This window comes from Emydura macquarii, unplaced genomic scaffold (assembly GCF_026122565.2).
Source record: "Emydura macquarii macquarii isolate MOO-44397 ecotype Brisbane River unplaced genomic scaffold, CSIRO-AGI_Emac_v2 contig_2948, whole genome shotgun sequence".
Classification (NCBI taxonomy): Eukaryota; Metazoa; Chordata; order Testudines; family Chelidae; genus Emydura; species Emydura macquarii.
In genome coordinates, this window is record NW_027133085.1 from 4,112,473 (window position 1) to 4,128,389 (window position 15,917).

At 44.5% G+C, this 15,917-nt stretch overlaps 1 protein-coding gene across 4 annotated transcripts in view; it reads right to left on the minus strand.

Annotated features, from left to right (window-relative positions):
- Positions 1 to 299: 299 nt before the first annotated feature.
- TRIP13 (thyroid hormone receptor interactor 13) overlaps positions 300 to 15,917 on the minus strand; it is a 44,818-nt gene continuing 29,200 nt past the window's right edge. For 2 of the 4 annotated variants that reach the window (XM_067569920.1, XM_067569919.1), the window contains exons 10-14: positions 5,163 to 5,269; positions 3,082 to 3,235; positions 2,378 to 2,490; positions 1,359 to 1,428; positions 300 to 796 (exon numbers count right to left, since the gene is read on the minus strand). In XM_067569920.1, the coding sequence (XP_067426021.1) occupies positions 701 to 796; positions 1,359 to 1,428; positions 2,378 to 2,490; positions 3,082 to 3,235; positions 5,163 to 5,269 (540 nt within the window). In that variant the 3' untranslated portion in view covers positions 300 to 700. Of the gene's footprint in view, positions 797 to 1,358; positions 1,429 to 2,377; positions 2,491 to 3,067; positions 3,236 to 5,158; positions 5,270 to 15,917 lie in introns of those variants that run through there. The other 2 variants (XR_010924164.1, XM_067569921.1) reach the window with 2 other exon arrangements.

The following is a 15,917-nucleotide window of genomic DNA, read 5'->3' on the forward strand; positions in this document are numbered from 1 at the left end:
ACAGTGTACTTTAGTTATCTTCTTTGCACTGATAAAGGCTCGTATTCTAAAATACAAGAATATGAAGACAACATTTTTTTAAGATCAAATATGGCAAGAGAGTAGAATTTTCAGAAGTGTTTTATGTTGGCTCAGCTCTGCTCTCACTAAAGTCAATGGAAACAGTCAGTGGCTGTTTCAATGTGAGCAGTTAGGCTGCCACTGAGTGTGTTTGAAAACTCTTACCATAATTTTTCCTGTTCATATTTTAGAGGTGTAACAATTGCATTTTTTTTGCATTACATACCAGAGATCTGATCATTTACATTCTTTGTTTTTATAAAAAATTTAAAACTGGAAAAAAGACAAATACTGAACATAGCTATGTAAAAGATTGTGTGGGTAATAAAGAACATAATTGTGATAAACACAGTTAACAATTACAAAAAGGAGTGAAAAGCTCATTCTAGAAATTACACAAAAGTGTATCCATGACTGGATTTTGAAATGAAGCTTTTGAACAGGTGCACTGTAAACATTCTTGATTTTTACAAGCCAAGTTTTTGAAAAATACTAGATCACCTGAGTTTCTTAATCCAAATTCAGTCAATCTTTATACATGGAACAAAAAGTATGTGGGTTGTGGTGAAGAATGTGGTTTTCAGTGGTAACAAGGAACACATCATAGAGACTAGACAGTCGTGGAGCAGTAACAAGAATGTCAAAAACAGTCTGCAAGTTTCTTTCTTTCTTCAAATTGTTTGTCCACTACAAGTGAAAGAGCCTGAAGAAATGTTGCCATTGTAACATTAGGACACTAGAAGCAAAAAGAAAAAAGTTCTTTGTCAGATGTCTCAAAGAACAGTAGCTAGCATAATGCTTTACAGACAAAAACGTCTGAGGAGAGAAAAAATTAGCTCCACATTTATTAGTCTTTTCCAAATGCTGTACAACAGCTATGGGATTTTGCACCAGTTCACATAAGAGAATTTAGGCCAACCTGAGCAAATTCTTTAGGGTTAATCAATATCATGACTGTAGATTCCATTTACCAAAATCCAACAAATAATATTGAATGAAAACATGAATGACTACACCAAAACTTACATAACAACTAAAAGGAAATTAAGTTACAAAGAACCAGTATTGATGTTCTGTCATGATGTAAGTTACTGGTCATATCAGTAATTGCGTAGTATGCAAATATATAGTTTTTCCCAACCTCTTTTTAAATTATGAGGTAGCACAAAATGGTTGCAGTCCAACCAGAATCAGACCCAATGTAATTCAAATTAAGAAATTTTTGTAGGCCCACTGTGGAACTTTCACCCAAGTGGCTTCCCAACACTCAAATAAAAAGCAAAATAAAATAAACTTACTTGAATATAAAGTGCATGTGCTAGAAAAGGAAGTTTCCTTAGGACACGGCCACTAAGTCCTTCACTTTTCCTACAAAGAGGCAGATGTGCATACTATTATTTTGCTAAATGCTAGATCTCCCTTCCTGAAATTTAGGTTTGCTTACACGCACACATGCTTGATGTCACTTATGAAAGAATAGCACAAACAACCCAGAGAAGTCTACTGTATTCTGAATATCACAGTTCACTATTCAGAAAGGCACTATTCATTATACCCTGAATATACGGTTGCTTTAAGGAAAACTTTTCTGACCCTTCTGCTATGGCACACTTTTGATCTATTTTACTACTGACATTTTGTTTGCGGATGCTAGAGCTCGGTTAAGACTCCCAATCAGAAAAAAAACTGCTTAGCATGAAAACAGCAGTTATCTGCTTTTTATTATTCCACTGATTTTCACATTGTGGTGAAATCTGTCCCAGTAGTCCTTTTAGCAAAAATAGAAATAAAAATCAAACCAAAGTAAATGCAAAAAAACCCCATGCACCATCCTTCTCTCCCTCACCTCTGCCCATTTCTTAACTTGTGCTTCCAAAAGGTGACTTCCTCATGAGCTAGTGCAGTACCTCTCAGAATCCTCAGCTAGGATGAAGGCCAGAGCAGCCCATGCTGAATTGCAGCCACTATAGCCTCAGACACCTCACTAGCCCAAGGAAGGATTTGACAGGGACTTTGAAGGGAAAGAAGGAGGCAGGGATGAGATAAGACCATGCAAATTCTTGGGATCCAGGAGGACGAAAGTTAATAGTGTTTGCAAAAGATTCCCAAATTAACTGGTGAACACTGAAAAATTTTATAATTGACCAAATTAGAGAATTTTCAACAACAAAAATAAACTGGGAAATTCCAGAACTCTAGCTGTTGCTAATATATCCAACTCCTTTAGACATAGTTCCACAAGTTACTTATACACACACAAACATTTGAACAGAGTTGCTCACTTTGTATGTAATATGGATGAACCTTAGAATCTTACCTTGCAATTTCTTTTAATACAAGACTCAGCCTTGATACATTATTTTCTACATAACCAATCATCTCTAGCTCTCGGAGTGTCAGCAGCTGTTGTCGAGGATATATTATCTGACGCTAATAAAAAGAAAAAAGGTATTTGAAAGGCGCAACTGCAGTTCTGTTTTGAAATGAGACTCTAAAAATGGCAACTTCTTTCTCAACAGTTTTGCTTTCTGTATGTATTTAGAGTAACTACTGACTATGACAAATACTTTGTGTTTTACGCTGTTAAGAGGACAGTTCAAACTACTTTAACTAACTAATCCTACCTCAGTCCTTAATTTTAAATGATTTGTAACTGCTTACAGATTTCAGCAGTAACACAGAATAAGAAAAGGCGCGTGTTACAGTTTAGTTACCCCACTGGCTGGCAGAGACAGATTGAGGAACTATTACAGGGCTGACAGGGTGGCATTTATTACAGGGTGGCATTTATACCTGTAGTCAGTGCAATGGGTCTATATGTGCCCCCTGTCTATAGATCGGTTTTAAAAAGTTATGTGGCTCAGCAAGTTACGTGACTGAGTATGTGTCATAAGGGAAAAAAGGTCAAATTTGTGTACTGTTATTGTGAGCATTTATGCAAATTCTGTACAAATATGCTATAGCAAATGCAGTTATTACAATAGGACATCTAAGTTAAAAATCTTACTTGCAAAACTTTACCTTCATCAGTTCTTCCAAACAAGAAAAATATATTCTGAATACTGCTGCAGCAGATGGAGGTCCAATGTATTGCTTTATATCAGCCCTGTCTACAAAGGCCATGTCAATTTTCTCTGTAATATTTGAGGTAGTCAAGATAACAACATTGGGATACCTTTAAAACACAGAAACAGACTTTATTTTTGTCAGTTAAACATTAGAATCAGGGGTGTGGAAAAGTGACTGTTTCTCCTCTACGTCATTATTGTGAATTTGGTCCAGGTCAGAAGTATCCAAGTTGGATAGAGGTTAAGTGAAATGATTTGGAGGTCTCAGTTTATAGTGAACATATTTCCACACAAAATCATCTTTGTCACCAATTTCTCTATAGACCCCCTGAAGACTGAACTGTATGTTAGCCTGTAAAGGAGGCCCTTCCAAAATATCATTGAGTTATGGTCAGGTCGGGTGAAGTTTGTACTGCTGCTGCCCATATTGTCTTGTGCTCGAGGTAGGACTCTAGTTTCCAATACTATCAAATTAAGCTTATTTTTATAAATAATAATTTTACTTTAAAAACAAAAATCAAGCCTTTTAAATTTGCACTTTTTGTCTAGCGTCCATTCTCTCAGTTCAATGGTAATTACCCTAATGTGCCAACTAAACTGTTTTAGTTGCCCCACATTGAATAATGAACTTTAAAAAAAAAAATTTAGAATGACATTTTACCACAATTCATACCCACTTTCAGTGAATTTGTTAATAAAAACACATTTAGAATTTATTTTTTTTTAATTTGTTGGGTAAGGGAGACTGACACAATATTATAATAATTAAAATTACTCAACTTCTCACAGATGGACACAAATGTTGATTTGTAGTGAAACTTAGTAATACTTAAGAATTTGTGTTTTAAAATTTGCATGTCTGTTTTATTAAACCCAAGTAGAACATAATACTGAAATACTTCACTTGGCTAGCACACAATACAAACATACAAGATGTTCTGCATTTCCATTAATTTTTTCCTTCAAATTTGCACATAAGCTGTAGATGAGGAAACAATAGACATTTAAAAAACAAATCTAAATGGGAAGTATCAGAATCTCTTAAAAATTAATGATCTCACAAAACAGAAAAAGACTCCTTCCACTCAAGCCACTGGGAGAAAAATCCTGCAGGTAGAGATAGGCTTTACTACTTGAACTCAAGCTTAAAGTTGGACTGTACGGGACCTAGATAGAGGGTTCCCCTCACCTAGATTCAGTAAAATTTCTACTTGTCAAGGCTGCCCTATTCCCAGAGGCGTACACCTAGGGACTGTGTCTCAGGTATTGGATGAGAGTGCGACAAGAATTAATCTCTACAATAGCAGGGTCCAAACCATAAAGCAATGTGAACCGAACCTGGAAACTAATTGAAAACCACTGCAATCAAAGGAGTACTGGTGTATTTATGTTCCATATGTGACAGGCTGTTAAATAAGCAGGCAGTCATATTCTGCACTAGCTAACCTGGGAGTGGTCTCAAAAGCAATCGCATTGCAATAATCCAATCTATAGCTGACAAAGGCAAGAAAAAGTGTAGCAAAGTCTACATCAATTAGGAAAGGTCAACACCTCTTTGTCTTGCCACACAAATGTTGAAAAAGCATTCTTGGCTATGGCTGTTCTTTAGATCTACATCCAGAAATTGTTACGGATCCAAAAACATGACACAATGACTAAGTCTCAGAGCAAGGAAGAAAAAAGCACTTTTCTCATTTAAAGCAGCAATTGTCACCATCATCTGTTTCAGTTGTCTCTCTTCTTAACTTTCATGGGAGTTAACTGTTGATTCTACCCAAGCTTTACTCTTTTAGTTATGTGCAGACTATTCCATCACAACTACTCCTTTTCTCAGTCAGCATGACTAGTTTAAAATTCAGCACAATTTAATTAGTCAAAGGTTTTTGGATTAAAGTTCTAAGTGAGAATTGCATAAAGCCAGATGTTATCTGTAATCATTTAGTTACATAAGGTTAATATTTTAAAGTTAACACCTGACTTGGTGATTCCTAGTGATGTCTTGCTGTGGTAATGTGGCTACCATGAATTTGTTACCTTTTAATTTGATCTATTTGTGTCAATACTGCATTCACCACACGGATAGCATCTGAAGGCTCTGTGCCGGCCCGAAAAGCACTACGGGCTGCTGTGAGACTTTCAACCTAGGAGGAGAAAAAAAAAAAAAAATTTTGGAGAGCTAGTATAATGCACTTAGGTAATAAAGAGGAGAGGAAATGATCCAGGCACATTTTCAAATCTCTGGGAATCTACTCAGATATCAGGAGTAGTTTCTCTGAACTCTGTGTGCATAGGAACTTGTGCAGAGGGAGGATGACTGTTGACAGGAAGGTATGGGCAGAATGTGGGAAGAAAGATTGGGGAAGTCGTTATTTTTCAGGGAGAACTGGAAATTAGATCAAGGAGGAAGGACATCGGTGAGATGTACTTAGGACATAGTTATTGCCATACTGCATAGTCTGTTTAGTTAAGTATCCTGTCTGAATTGCACGTACAGACATTCCAAAGGTGCAAGATGCCCATCAATGGACAATCATGGAGTAATTTGGAATTTTATATTTCTTTTTAATCCTGCTCAATTTGTGGGTTAGTTGATGCTCTCAGGCACTTTGGTTTATATCCCACATAAGTTTTCATTCCCAAATGTAACTGTAGACATTCTTATCCATACAACTGTTTTGTTTTTTACCCTATTACCCTGTTTTTTACCCCTCAACCTGAAGCAAATACTCACCAGCAACCATACACCCTACAAAAAATCCTTCCCAGGAACCTATCCCTGCAACAAACCCCGTTGTCAGCTCTGCCCACACATAGTCTCTAAGGACATCATCACTGGTCCTAACCATATCAATCACACCATAAGGGGCTCATTCACCTGCATATCCACTAATGTTATATATGACATCATGTGCCAGCAATGCCCCTCTGCCATGTACATTGGCCAAACTGGACTATCATTACGCACAAGGATAAATGGACACAAATCAGACCATAAAAATAACAACATCCATAAACCAGTAGGACAACACTTTAATTCCCCAGGGCATTCTGTCTCTGACCTGAAAGTTGCTGTACTTCTCCAAAAAAACTCCAAAAACAGACTTCAAAGAGAAACTGTTGAGTTAGAAATGATCTGCAAACTTGACACATTCAAACTGGGTTTAAACAGAGACTTGGAGTGGCTGTCTCACTACCGAAGGTAAATTACTTTGCTCACCCATTCTCACCTCCTACTCAATGGTTGTCATTAGGTCTTAAGTATCGGACTCACCTCCCCCATTATTCTCAATGCACCTGGATATCTAGAAGATGCCTCTGTGTTACCTATTTTCTGTATTACTGCATCTGAAGAAGAGAGCTGAAGTCTCTCAAAAGCTTATGCCTGCAAATATTAAATTTGTTAGTCTTTAAAGTGCCACAGAACTCTTGTTTTTTTTACCCTATTAAGCCATTTGTCTTAATGATATCTTGTGACAGTGAATTTGACAGGTGTATCATGTGAGGAAGCATTTCCTTTTACCAGTTTTAAATATATTGTCTTTCTATTTCATGAGTATCCCCCTTGTGTTTGTATTATAAGAAAAAAGTAAATAGGAGTCCCTGATTGACTCTCTATGCCATTCATTGTTTAATATGCCTCTATCACATGCCTTGTTACTCATCTCCTCCCTTAACTAAACTCTCCTAATATTTTCAATTCCCCACTGCATGAAAGTCTCTCCATGCCTTTAATGTTTGTTTTGTGCCTTTGAATGCCTTTACAAAATTTCTGGCGCTCAGTGCTAGTCACCCCATCACAAAAGTAACTATGAGGCATACAATTGATTTGTATATTGACAAGATATTTCAGTATTATTTACTATCCAAGTTCTTACATATTTAATATTTTGTTTGCAATTTTTTTTCCCCACTACTGTGCACTGAACAGAAGTTTTTATTGAGTTGCCTACAACAGTACCTAGGTCTTTGCATTGCGTGATTAGTTTAATTTAGAACCCATCAAGGTGTACAATCAGGGCAGCACAGAAGTTTCAGGGAGCCCAGGGCAAAATCTGAAACTAAAGAGCCCCCCATTCTTCCTCAGAGTTATCTCTGAGGGGAGGGTGATTTGAAAGGGAACCCTGCCCTGCACTCACCCACAGTAGCAGCTCATGTCCCACAGGACTGGGTCTGGCTCCTTGCTCCAGGTACTGTGACCTGGTGCAATGTGTCATGGTACCACCCAGGTGTGGCCCAGCTGCCCCGCTATCATGATGGAGGAGTGGCCAGGCCAAACCTGAGTAGTGCTGTGACCCTGTGTGCCAGGTCACAATGGCACTTTGCTTGGGGGCCATCTGAAACAGGTGACCTGGGGCAAACTGTCCCTTTCACCCCCTACTCTGAGCAACCCAGTATACAATTAGTTCAATTTATTCCCTCAAATTTCTTCTCCCTTGCACTTAGTATAGAAAAGTCAACATAGACATCACACTGCTCAATAATTTAGCATTTCAGACGGTAAGATTTTCAGAGCAGAGACTGTCTTTTAATGCAAGTTTGTACGCTGCCTAGTACAGAAGTTTTCAAACGGTGGGGCCCAATGAGGATATCAGGATGCACATGAAGAACCGGGGCTTAGAGGGGGCTCTGTCCAGCAGGGGAAACAGATGGGACTCTGGTTCCAGCAGCCAAGACTTCCCACATAGGCTTCTTGCCCTCTTGCTCCCCAACTGCCACAGCTGCAGTAAACACCAACCACAAGTTATCCTTTTCTGCTGGGGAGACAGTGGGGACTCTGCAACGGGGAGCGGAAGTTTGTACCCTGGGATTATTGACCCCTTGCTGGACAGAGCCTCCTGCTGACCTTGGCCCTTCAGCGCAACCCCAGTGCACCGAGCCCATCTGCTTCCCCTGCTGGACTGAACCTGCACAGGGGATGCAGACAAGATCATGCTGAAGAGCTAGGGTCAACAGGGGGCTGTGTCTAGTGGGGGAAGGGCAATACTCATGGGTACAGCCTTCCACTTCCCTCCTGATCCAAGCCCTTCAGCACAGCCCCTTTTACTTCACTTGTACAGGTGAGGAGTGAAACAGGCATGGAACTGGATCCTGGCGACTGAGATCAGCCGATTGCTGCAGGGAGCAAAAAGCCTTATGGTCAGTACTCCCTTCCTCGTGGGTACCAGGCATCCCTCCTCTGACACCCCCATGACTAATCGGTACACCTTCTTTCCCTCCCTTGGATTCTAACTGAGTTTTCTGGGCACAATTAGAATAGAAATAAGTATTTAGCCTGTCCCTCTAGAATACTGTACCTCATTGTCTTCTCTAGCAAATAATTGGTCATCCACAAACTTTTCCACCTCTCTGTTCACAACCTTGTGGCTAGACAGCTTTAACATTAATTGAAATAGGCCACCCTATCAACATATTTAGGCTAAATATATGTAAATATTTATGAAAGAAGAAAATCTGAACTGTGCCTTCTGTGTTAGATCTTCTGCCCTAAAGATCACTCATTAATTAGTTAATAAACTGAGTTTATTTTCTCCTCTGTATCTATTTTTGGCCACCCTATTCCAAAAATAGAATTAGTCCAAAGTGTCTGCAGAGATAATAGTTACTGTCCCCCTCCTGGTCTTACAGCCTAAGGCATATCCTACACTACAAACTTTTGTAAGTTACATCGGCATAAAGCTGCCAGTTAGTAGATCACTTCTGTGAGTATGTACTTGACTCTGTGTTGGCACGGTGTGTACTCTCCAGGAGTGCTTGTTCCAATGCAAAGTGCAGTACACCAAGGGTAGTTATCCCAGTGTACAACTCACCACCATCCAGCACATCATCTTTTGGAAAGTATCAGCAAAGGATAGTGGGGCTGAATGAATCTCATACAGGGGTGATAAGGACAGCAGGGTTGAGCTCCCATTATGTAACTTTCTCCAACACATAATGCCATCGCTACCCTGTAGTTTTCATGCTTATTTTTAAAAATCCCAGGAACCCGCATTGTCATTGTCTGCCATCTCTGACAGAATCATGGAACCTGCACAGCTCTGCACTATTGCCATGATTGTTGCAAGCACAGGATACACAGTACTTCAGTATTTGCAGAGCAGCAAGAAGAGCCACAGGGAACATGACAATTTCCTGGAATGGGACATAATGAGAACCAATTCAAGGTTGTTGGTGGCATTCATGGAGCAGCTGCAGATGGTGGAGAACCTCTTCTGGGCCTGAGAAACAGGTACTGACTGGTGGGATATCATATCATATAATGCAGACTTGGATGATGAGCAGCGGCTGCAGAACTTTCAGATGCGCAAGGCCACATTCCTGGATCTGTGGGCCAAGCTCACACCAGCCCTCTGGAACAGGGACACCAAAATGAGAGTTGCTCCAATAGTGAAGGAGTGAGTGGCAATCACTCTGTGGAAACTTGCACTGCCAGATTGCTACCAGTCAGTGAGAAATCATTTTGAAGACAGAAAATCCTCATGGGGGCCATTGTCATGCAAGTGTGCAGAGACAATAATCGTCTCCTGCTATGCAGGTCTGTGACTTTCAGCAATGTGCAGGACATAGATGGATTTGCAGCAATGGGATTCCCAGTGGAGCAACAGATGGCACACATCCTTATTTTGGTACCAGGCCACCTTATCACAGACTTCAAAAAACAAGGTTACTTACCAGTAACTAATGTTCTTCGAGATGTGTTGCTCATGTCCATTCCACTATAGGTGAGTGCACGCCACCGTGCACAGTTCCCAGAACTTTTTTCCCCTTAGCAGACCCGCGTAGGGCCGGTTTTGGTTCCCTCTGGAGTCCCACGTGCATGCCACGGTATATGAGGTGCTGCCAGCTCTATGCCGCCTCAGTCCCTTCTTTCTGCCAACTCCGGCAATGGGGATGGGGGGTGGGTTGTGGAATGGACATGAGTAACACATCTCAAAGAACATCAGTTACTGGTAAGTAACCTTGTTTTCTCCTTCGAGTGATTGCTCATGTCCATTCCACTATAGGTGACTAACAAGCAATACCTGGGAGGTGGGTAGGAGTTACCGGTGAGCTGCCGTCAGCACGGCTCTGCCGAATCCCATGTCCTCTGTTGCCTGCTGGGCGATGGTGCTTGAGCTCTGGTGGTGCGCTGTGATGGTTCCCGGAAGGGACACCCTCGCCTGCTGGTCGCAGAACTTGATGCATGATGTAAACCGCGAGGAGATGCCATCTCCTCTCTTCTTCCAAATCGTGTGGTTTGGAAAAACACAGGGAGAAATTTATTTCGGTTACAATGAAATTGGGAAACCACCTTGGGCAGGAAGGCTGGATGCAGCCTCAACTGCACCTTATCCTTATAGAATACTGTATAAAGGGGCTCCGAGGTCAAGGCCCTAAGCTCGGAGACCCTCCTACCTGAGGTAATGGCCACCAGGAAGGCTACCCTTTCCTGAAGGCACAAGCAGGGGGCTTGAAGCCATGGGTTCAAAGGAGGGCTCCGTGCGTCTCGAGAGGACCCGGTTGAGACCCCAGGGAGGCCCCGGGTCACAGACCTGCGGGTAGTGCCTCTCCACCACCGTAAGGAACCTGACCGACATGGAGTGGGAGAGCAGCGGTGTCCCTTCTGGAAGAACATCGCCACCACGTCCGGGTGCAACGGCCAGTCGTGGTGGGGTAGGAATGTTTTGCTGAGGCTACCTGCCTCGTCGTTCCCCATTCCTGGGAGTCCTTGCAGAGGGGCGCTCTCCCCGCTGCCTGTCTATGCAAACCATGGCTTCAGCGTTGTCTGTCAGCACCTGCCCACTTTGACTGTCAGGAATCGGAGGGACACCTCATACACTAGGCGAATGGCCCTCAGCTCCTTCACGTTGCTGTGCAGAGGCTTCTCCTCCTCCGATCAGAGCCCCTGATTGCCTGAGTCAGCACTGAAGCGGGCTCCCCATCCTACAGTGGAAGCGTCAGAATTTAGGGTGACTGACTGGACCAGTTCCTTGAACAGAACATCTTTCATCATTGCCCAGGGAGTCCGCCACCAGCGGGCAGGCCAAAGGGCAGGGCTAAACTATTTAACTGTTGTCCGACCTCCTGGGGGACCGCTGTTGGGGGGTTGAGGATGAGCTGGGGGTTTGATTGCTACTTCTGACCCCCTATTCCTGTCCCTATTTCTACAGGGTTGAAACAGCCTAGATGGAGGATTTGGCTACTGCAGCGCTTGAGGCCATTCCTGCCGTTTGGACACCTGGGGTGTGTGTGGGCCCAGGGAGCGAAGCGTGGCTCTGGAGTCCTTCAGACTGTGCAGCTTTGTGTCAGTCTGATCAGAGAATAGGGCCGACTCATCGAAGGGGAGGTCCTGAATTGATTGCTGCACCTCCTGGGACAGGCCTGAGGATTGCGGCCCCGAGCACCTTCTCATGGCAATGGCAGAGGCTACGGCCCTACCAACTGAGTCAGCAGCGTCATTGGCTGTCTGGAGCGCTGCCCCTAGCCACCGTGATTCCCTCATCCAGGATGGTGGTAAGGCCTGCAGCCTGGTCCTGGGGCAGGGCTCAGCAAACCACCTTAGGGAGTCCCACAAATTAAAATTGTATCTACCCAGGAGGGCCTGATAATTGGCAATCCTGAACTGCAGGGCTGCCGTTGAATAAATTTTTCTCCCAAACAAATCCAGGGACAAAGACAGCAAGAAGCTGGGAGTGGAACCTGGCTGACCTTGCCTGTCCCTCTGGTTGGCTGCATCTACCACCGGGGTTCCCGGGGCCAGGTGAGTAAACAAATACTCGAACCCTTCAGCTGGGACATAATATTTTTTCTCGGCCACCTTTGACGTAGGGGCAACTGAGGAAGGGGTTTGCCACAGGGTCTTTACAATTTTGAGGACCTTATCATGGACTGGTAAGGCCACCCTCGCTGGGGCAGCTATCACCAGCACATTGAAGAGGGTATCATCAGCCTCCTCTAACTCCTTCACCTCCAGCCCCAAGTTAGAGGCCACCCTCTTGAGGAGCTCCTGGTGCACCCGGAAATCCTCCAGTGGCACCATATGGACCCGGGAGACTGCCTCGTTCGGTGAGCAGGAAGAGGACTGCCGAGGCATGCCCTGCGGGTGTTCCCTCACCTGACGAAGGGATGCACCTGTAGAGGGTCCCCTTCATGGGGTCCAACTCCTTGTCCAAGGAGTGGCGTGTATACGCCTTCTCCTGAGCCGGAGGCACAGACTGAAGCCCTGCTGACAGGATGAAGTGTGGCTCCTATCCCATCTAGATGCCCCATGGGGCCCAATAAGGCCATTCCTGCAGCCATTGACCCTGGGGCCAAGCTGGGGCTGACTGCGCCACCCGCTGTGGCACCTTGTGGGGGGCATCGGCTGTCCCGACAACTGTCCCCCGTGACACCCTGAGCCAATAAATCTGTTGTGCTGTGCACAGCCTTGGTCCTGGGCGCCGCCCAGTGCCGGAGACCATTCTCTAGACACCTCCAAGCTAGAGGACGAAGACCGCCTCCGTCATCGTGAACGGTGCCGGTGAGTATAGGTGCGCTCTAAGGAGCTCGAGGCACCGGAGTGCCGTCTCGGCACCGAGGACTTACGGTGCCACTTACCCTTTGGTGACCGAGACCGGCGCCACTCCAAACTCCGCAGTGCTGAGCCTGATTCCAGCGACCGGGTTCTGCGTCGGGGACTGCACGATGTGGGGTCTTCACGTGGCGACCTGGTTCCACGCTGCCTCAGTGTGGGGGTGGCCCTTTGGTGCCGAATCCTCTGACGGTGACCGGGTTCTGTGCCGCCTCGGTGTGGGCGAACTTGGTGCCGTGGATGCAGGGCCGGAGCTGTCTGAGCATCACCTGGCAGACCTCGAATGGTGCCGCCTTTTGGCCTGCACTGCCTCCGGTGCCGGGGACCGATGTTGGTGCCGAGAGGGAGACTCTGCATCCAGAATCGAAGCAGGCCAGCTCGACGACGCCGACCTGGAGTGACTACTGGGGGAGCATCCTCGCTCTACCACTGGTGGTCGTCCGGCGGGAGACCTTCCTCCCCATACCAGGTATCTCCACCGCCCTTTGGGGGGACCCAACACAGGCTTGCCCCGGGACACTGGCCCCTTCTCGCTTGGCAGGGAGGGAGTGGGGGGGGGCAGAGGTGGCATGGGCAAGGCCAACAAGGCTCTTGCCGCCTGAAATGCCTCCAGTGTCGACTAGTTTTGTTCAGTAACAAAACTAGTGCAAAGAAAAATCTGTTCAATTTAAAAGCAAGTACATTAAATATGTAATATATTAATGGAATTGAATGTAACAAGGGAAAAGAACATTCATGTCCATTTTACCTACACATACAGCAACTGTGACTTTCAGACATCAGTGTATGTGAAGCTGTATTTATCCTTAAATGTCCCCCAACATGGAGTGCAGCCCCCGATACCACATGGAATGTTGGGAAGGTGTGTAGGGAGGTGCTGTAATGGAGTCTGTGATTTTTGAACTTGTAGGTCCACAAGAGTCAGCAGCATTTGTGTTTGCTGCTGGAGAAGCCCCATTATGTCCTGATGCATCTCCCTCCTCTCCTTTTTTCTGCTGGGACTGTCTGCTCTTTCCTTCTCCGTACAGTCTGCAATATTCATCCTCCAAGCCCTCTCTTCGTGGTCTGATGCAGCCCTGGCTTGCAGGATCTCATTGAACACGTCATCCCTAGTCCTCTACTGTCTCCTCTTTATTTTTCTCAGGTGTTCTGCAGGTGTGGAGAGGGAACCCCTCAAGGTCACAAAGACAGCAAACACACACAGGTACCATTGTCAGCATAGTCCCAACGGAAAGTGAAAGTTAAGATTCAGAATTCCCTTCTCTTGCTGCCATAAAGTGTTAAATAAGACTGGCTTATTGGCACTTCTGCTTGTGAGTGCTTGTGCACACTGCCACGCTCAGAACCAGCTGTGGTGAGCATGGCCCACCAAGGGTAAGAGAAATGAGGAAGGAATTGCTTGGTTGTATGAAACCAAGTATTGGGAAATGGCACTGAATACTGGCACCACTTTCCACAGGCAGCTGTGATTTTAGCTAGCATCTCACTCTTGTGGTGACAAAGGCTCAAAGACCACAGCTGCTGCTGACGTCCCGAAGCCACTTGGGCCTGTAGGCTGCCAACCTGTATACTGCAATGGGGTCTGCTGAAGCGATCACCAACTGGCAAGGAAAAGCAAATAAGGCTGCCATCCCTAGAAAGTTCAGCAGACAACTATAGAGTACCTCCATGAAAGTTTCATAGAGATTTCAGGAGAATTCAAGGCACATCCCTGTATACATAAACAAACTGCTACACATGGCTGCCCCACTTAACTCTACAGGAGAATGAAAAGCAAATAACTACCTCTCTTGGGTTGTACTGCTAACTCTTCTAAAACAAGAAAATTAATGAAAAATCAATAGCTGTATCCTGCTATGTTTGAGGAGGAGAGGGCACCATCATTGTAACAGGAAATAAATTTACACTTACCGAAGGTTCCGTCCCCGGCATCAGGCTCAACAGCTGGGACTGATTGGAATGCAGTAGTGTCTCAAACAGGTCCTGTCTGGTGGCCCAGCTGGACCCCCGTTGCATGTCCCCATCCTTCTCTGTTCATGCCAGGGCCTGTGACTCAGGTTCCCCTGAAGTATCCATTGTGGTCTGCAGGATGGTAGTGGGGTCTCCACTAAGTATGGCATGCATTGTTTTGGTAAAAGCATCAGGTCTGTGGCTTGGAACCGGAGTGACTGTTGGGCTCCCTGGCCTTCTGATATGCCTTATACCGTTCCTTTACCTTCACGTGGCACTGCTGCTGACCCATTGTACCCCCCTCTCCTGCAGCCCCCGTACATTCTGCTCGTAGATGTCCGCATTTCTACAGCTGGTCCATAGCCGTGCTTGCACAACCTCTTCTCCCCACAGGCTCAGGAGATCCAATATCTCTTGTGTAATCCAGGCAGGAGTGCATCTGGAGTTTGTAGCCAGCATAGTCAGCTGAGCATTTGTACACAACAATGGAGAGCTGCTAGGTGTGCTTGCCAAGCTGGACAATCAAAGGCATTTCAAAATTCCACAGGGCTTTAAGGGGCTGGGCTTCCAGTCTACATGACCCCCAGGCAGTGGAATTCACAACTGTGGCCAAAGTGCTGTCAGGCATGGTGGAACTGCTGCTGGAGAACTATTAGGGTCAAAATAGGTAACATTGTCTACACTCACACTGCATCGACTTCAGTACATTGACCATGGCTCAACACCACTCGGAAAAGTGGTGTTACTATGTTGACGTAATGCAGAACTTATATGGGTGGGAGACAAATTTAAGTGTAGACACATGCACAACTAGATTGATGCAAGGTAGCTTACATCAACCTAACTTTGTAGTGTGAACCAGGCTTAACACAGACTCTCCTATCAGTTCCACAGAGTAAACATTTATTTTTAAAAAGTGATGATTCTGAGTATTGGAATAATCAATAAATTGAACATATAAGCAAACATTCCTTAGGAATGTATGACTTCAATATTATAATGTTCTAATAAGGTGCAAATTCTTATTAAGTTACCTGTATAAGCTGTCTTTCAAAAGATCTAGATAGTGAGCTGAAACTATCAAGAGACCATATTAAATCCACAACTTTCACAAGCACTAAGACAAAACTAGGATTTGAAGTTTAGAAAATGCTACAATTTATACATGTAAAAGTGGGGAGGGGAGCAGCCACCAAAAGCAGACCCCAATACAGGGAGCTGAATTTCATTTTCCTGTCCATCTGCAACTGGAAATTTTTATCTGATAATTCAAACTACGTTCCTTTCACTCT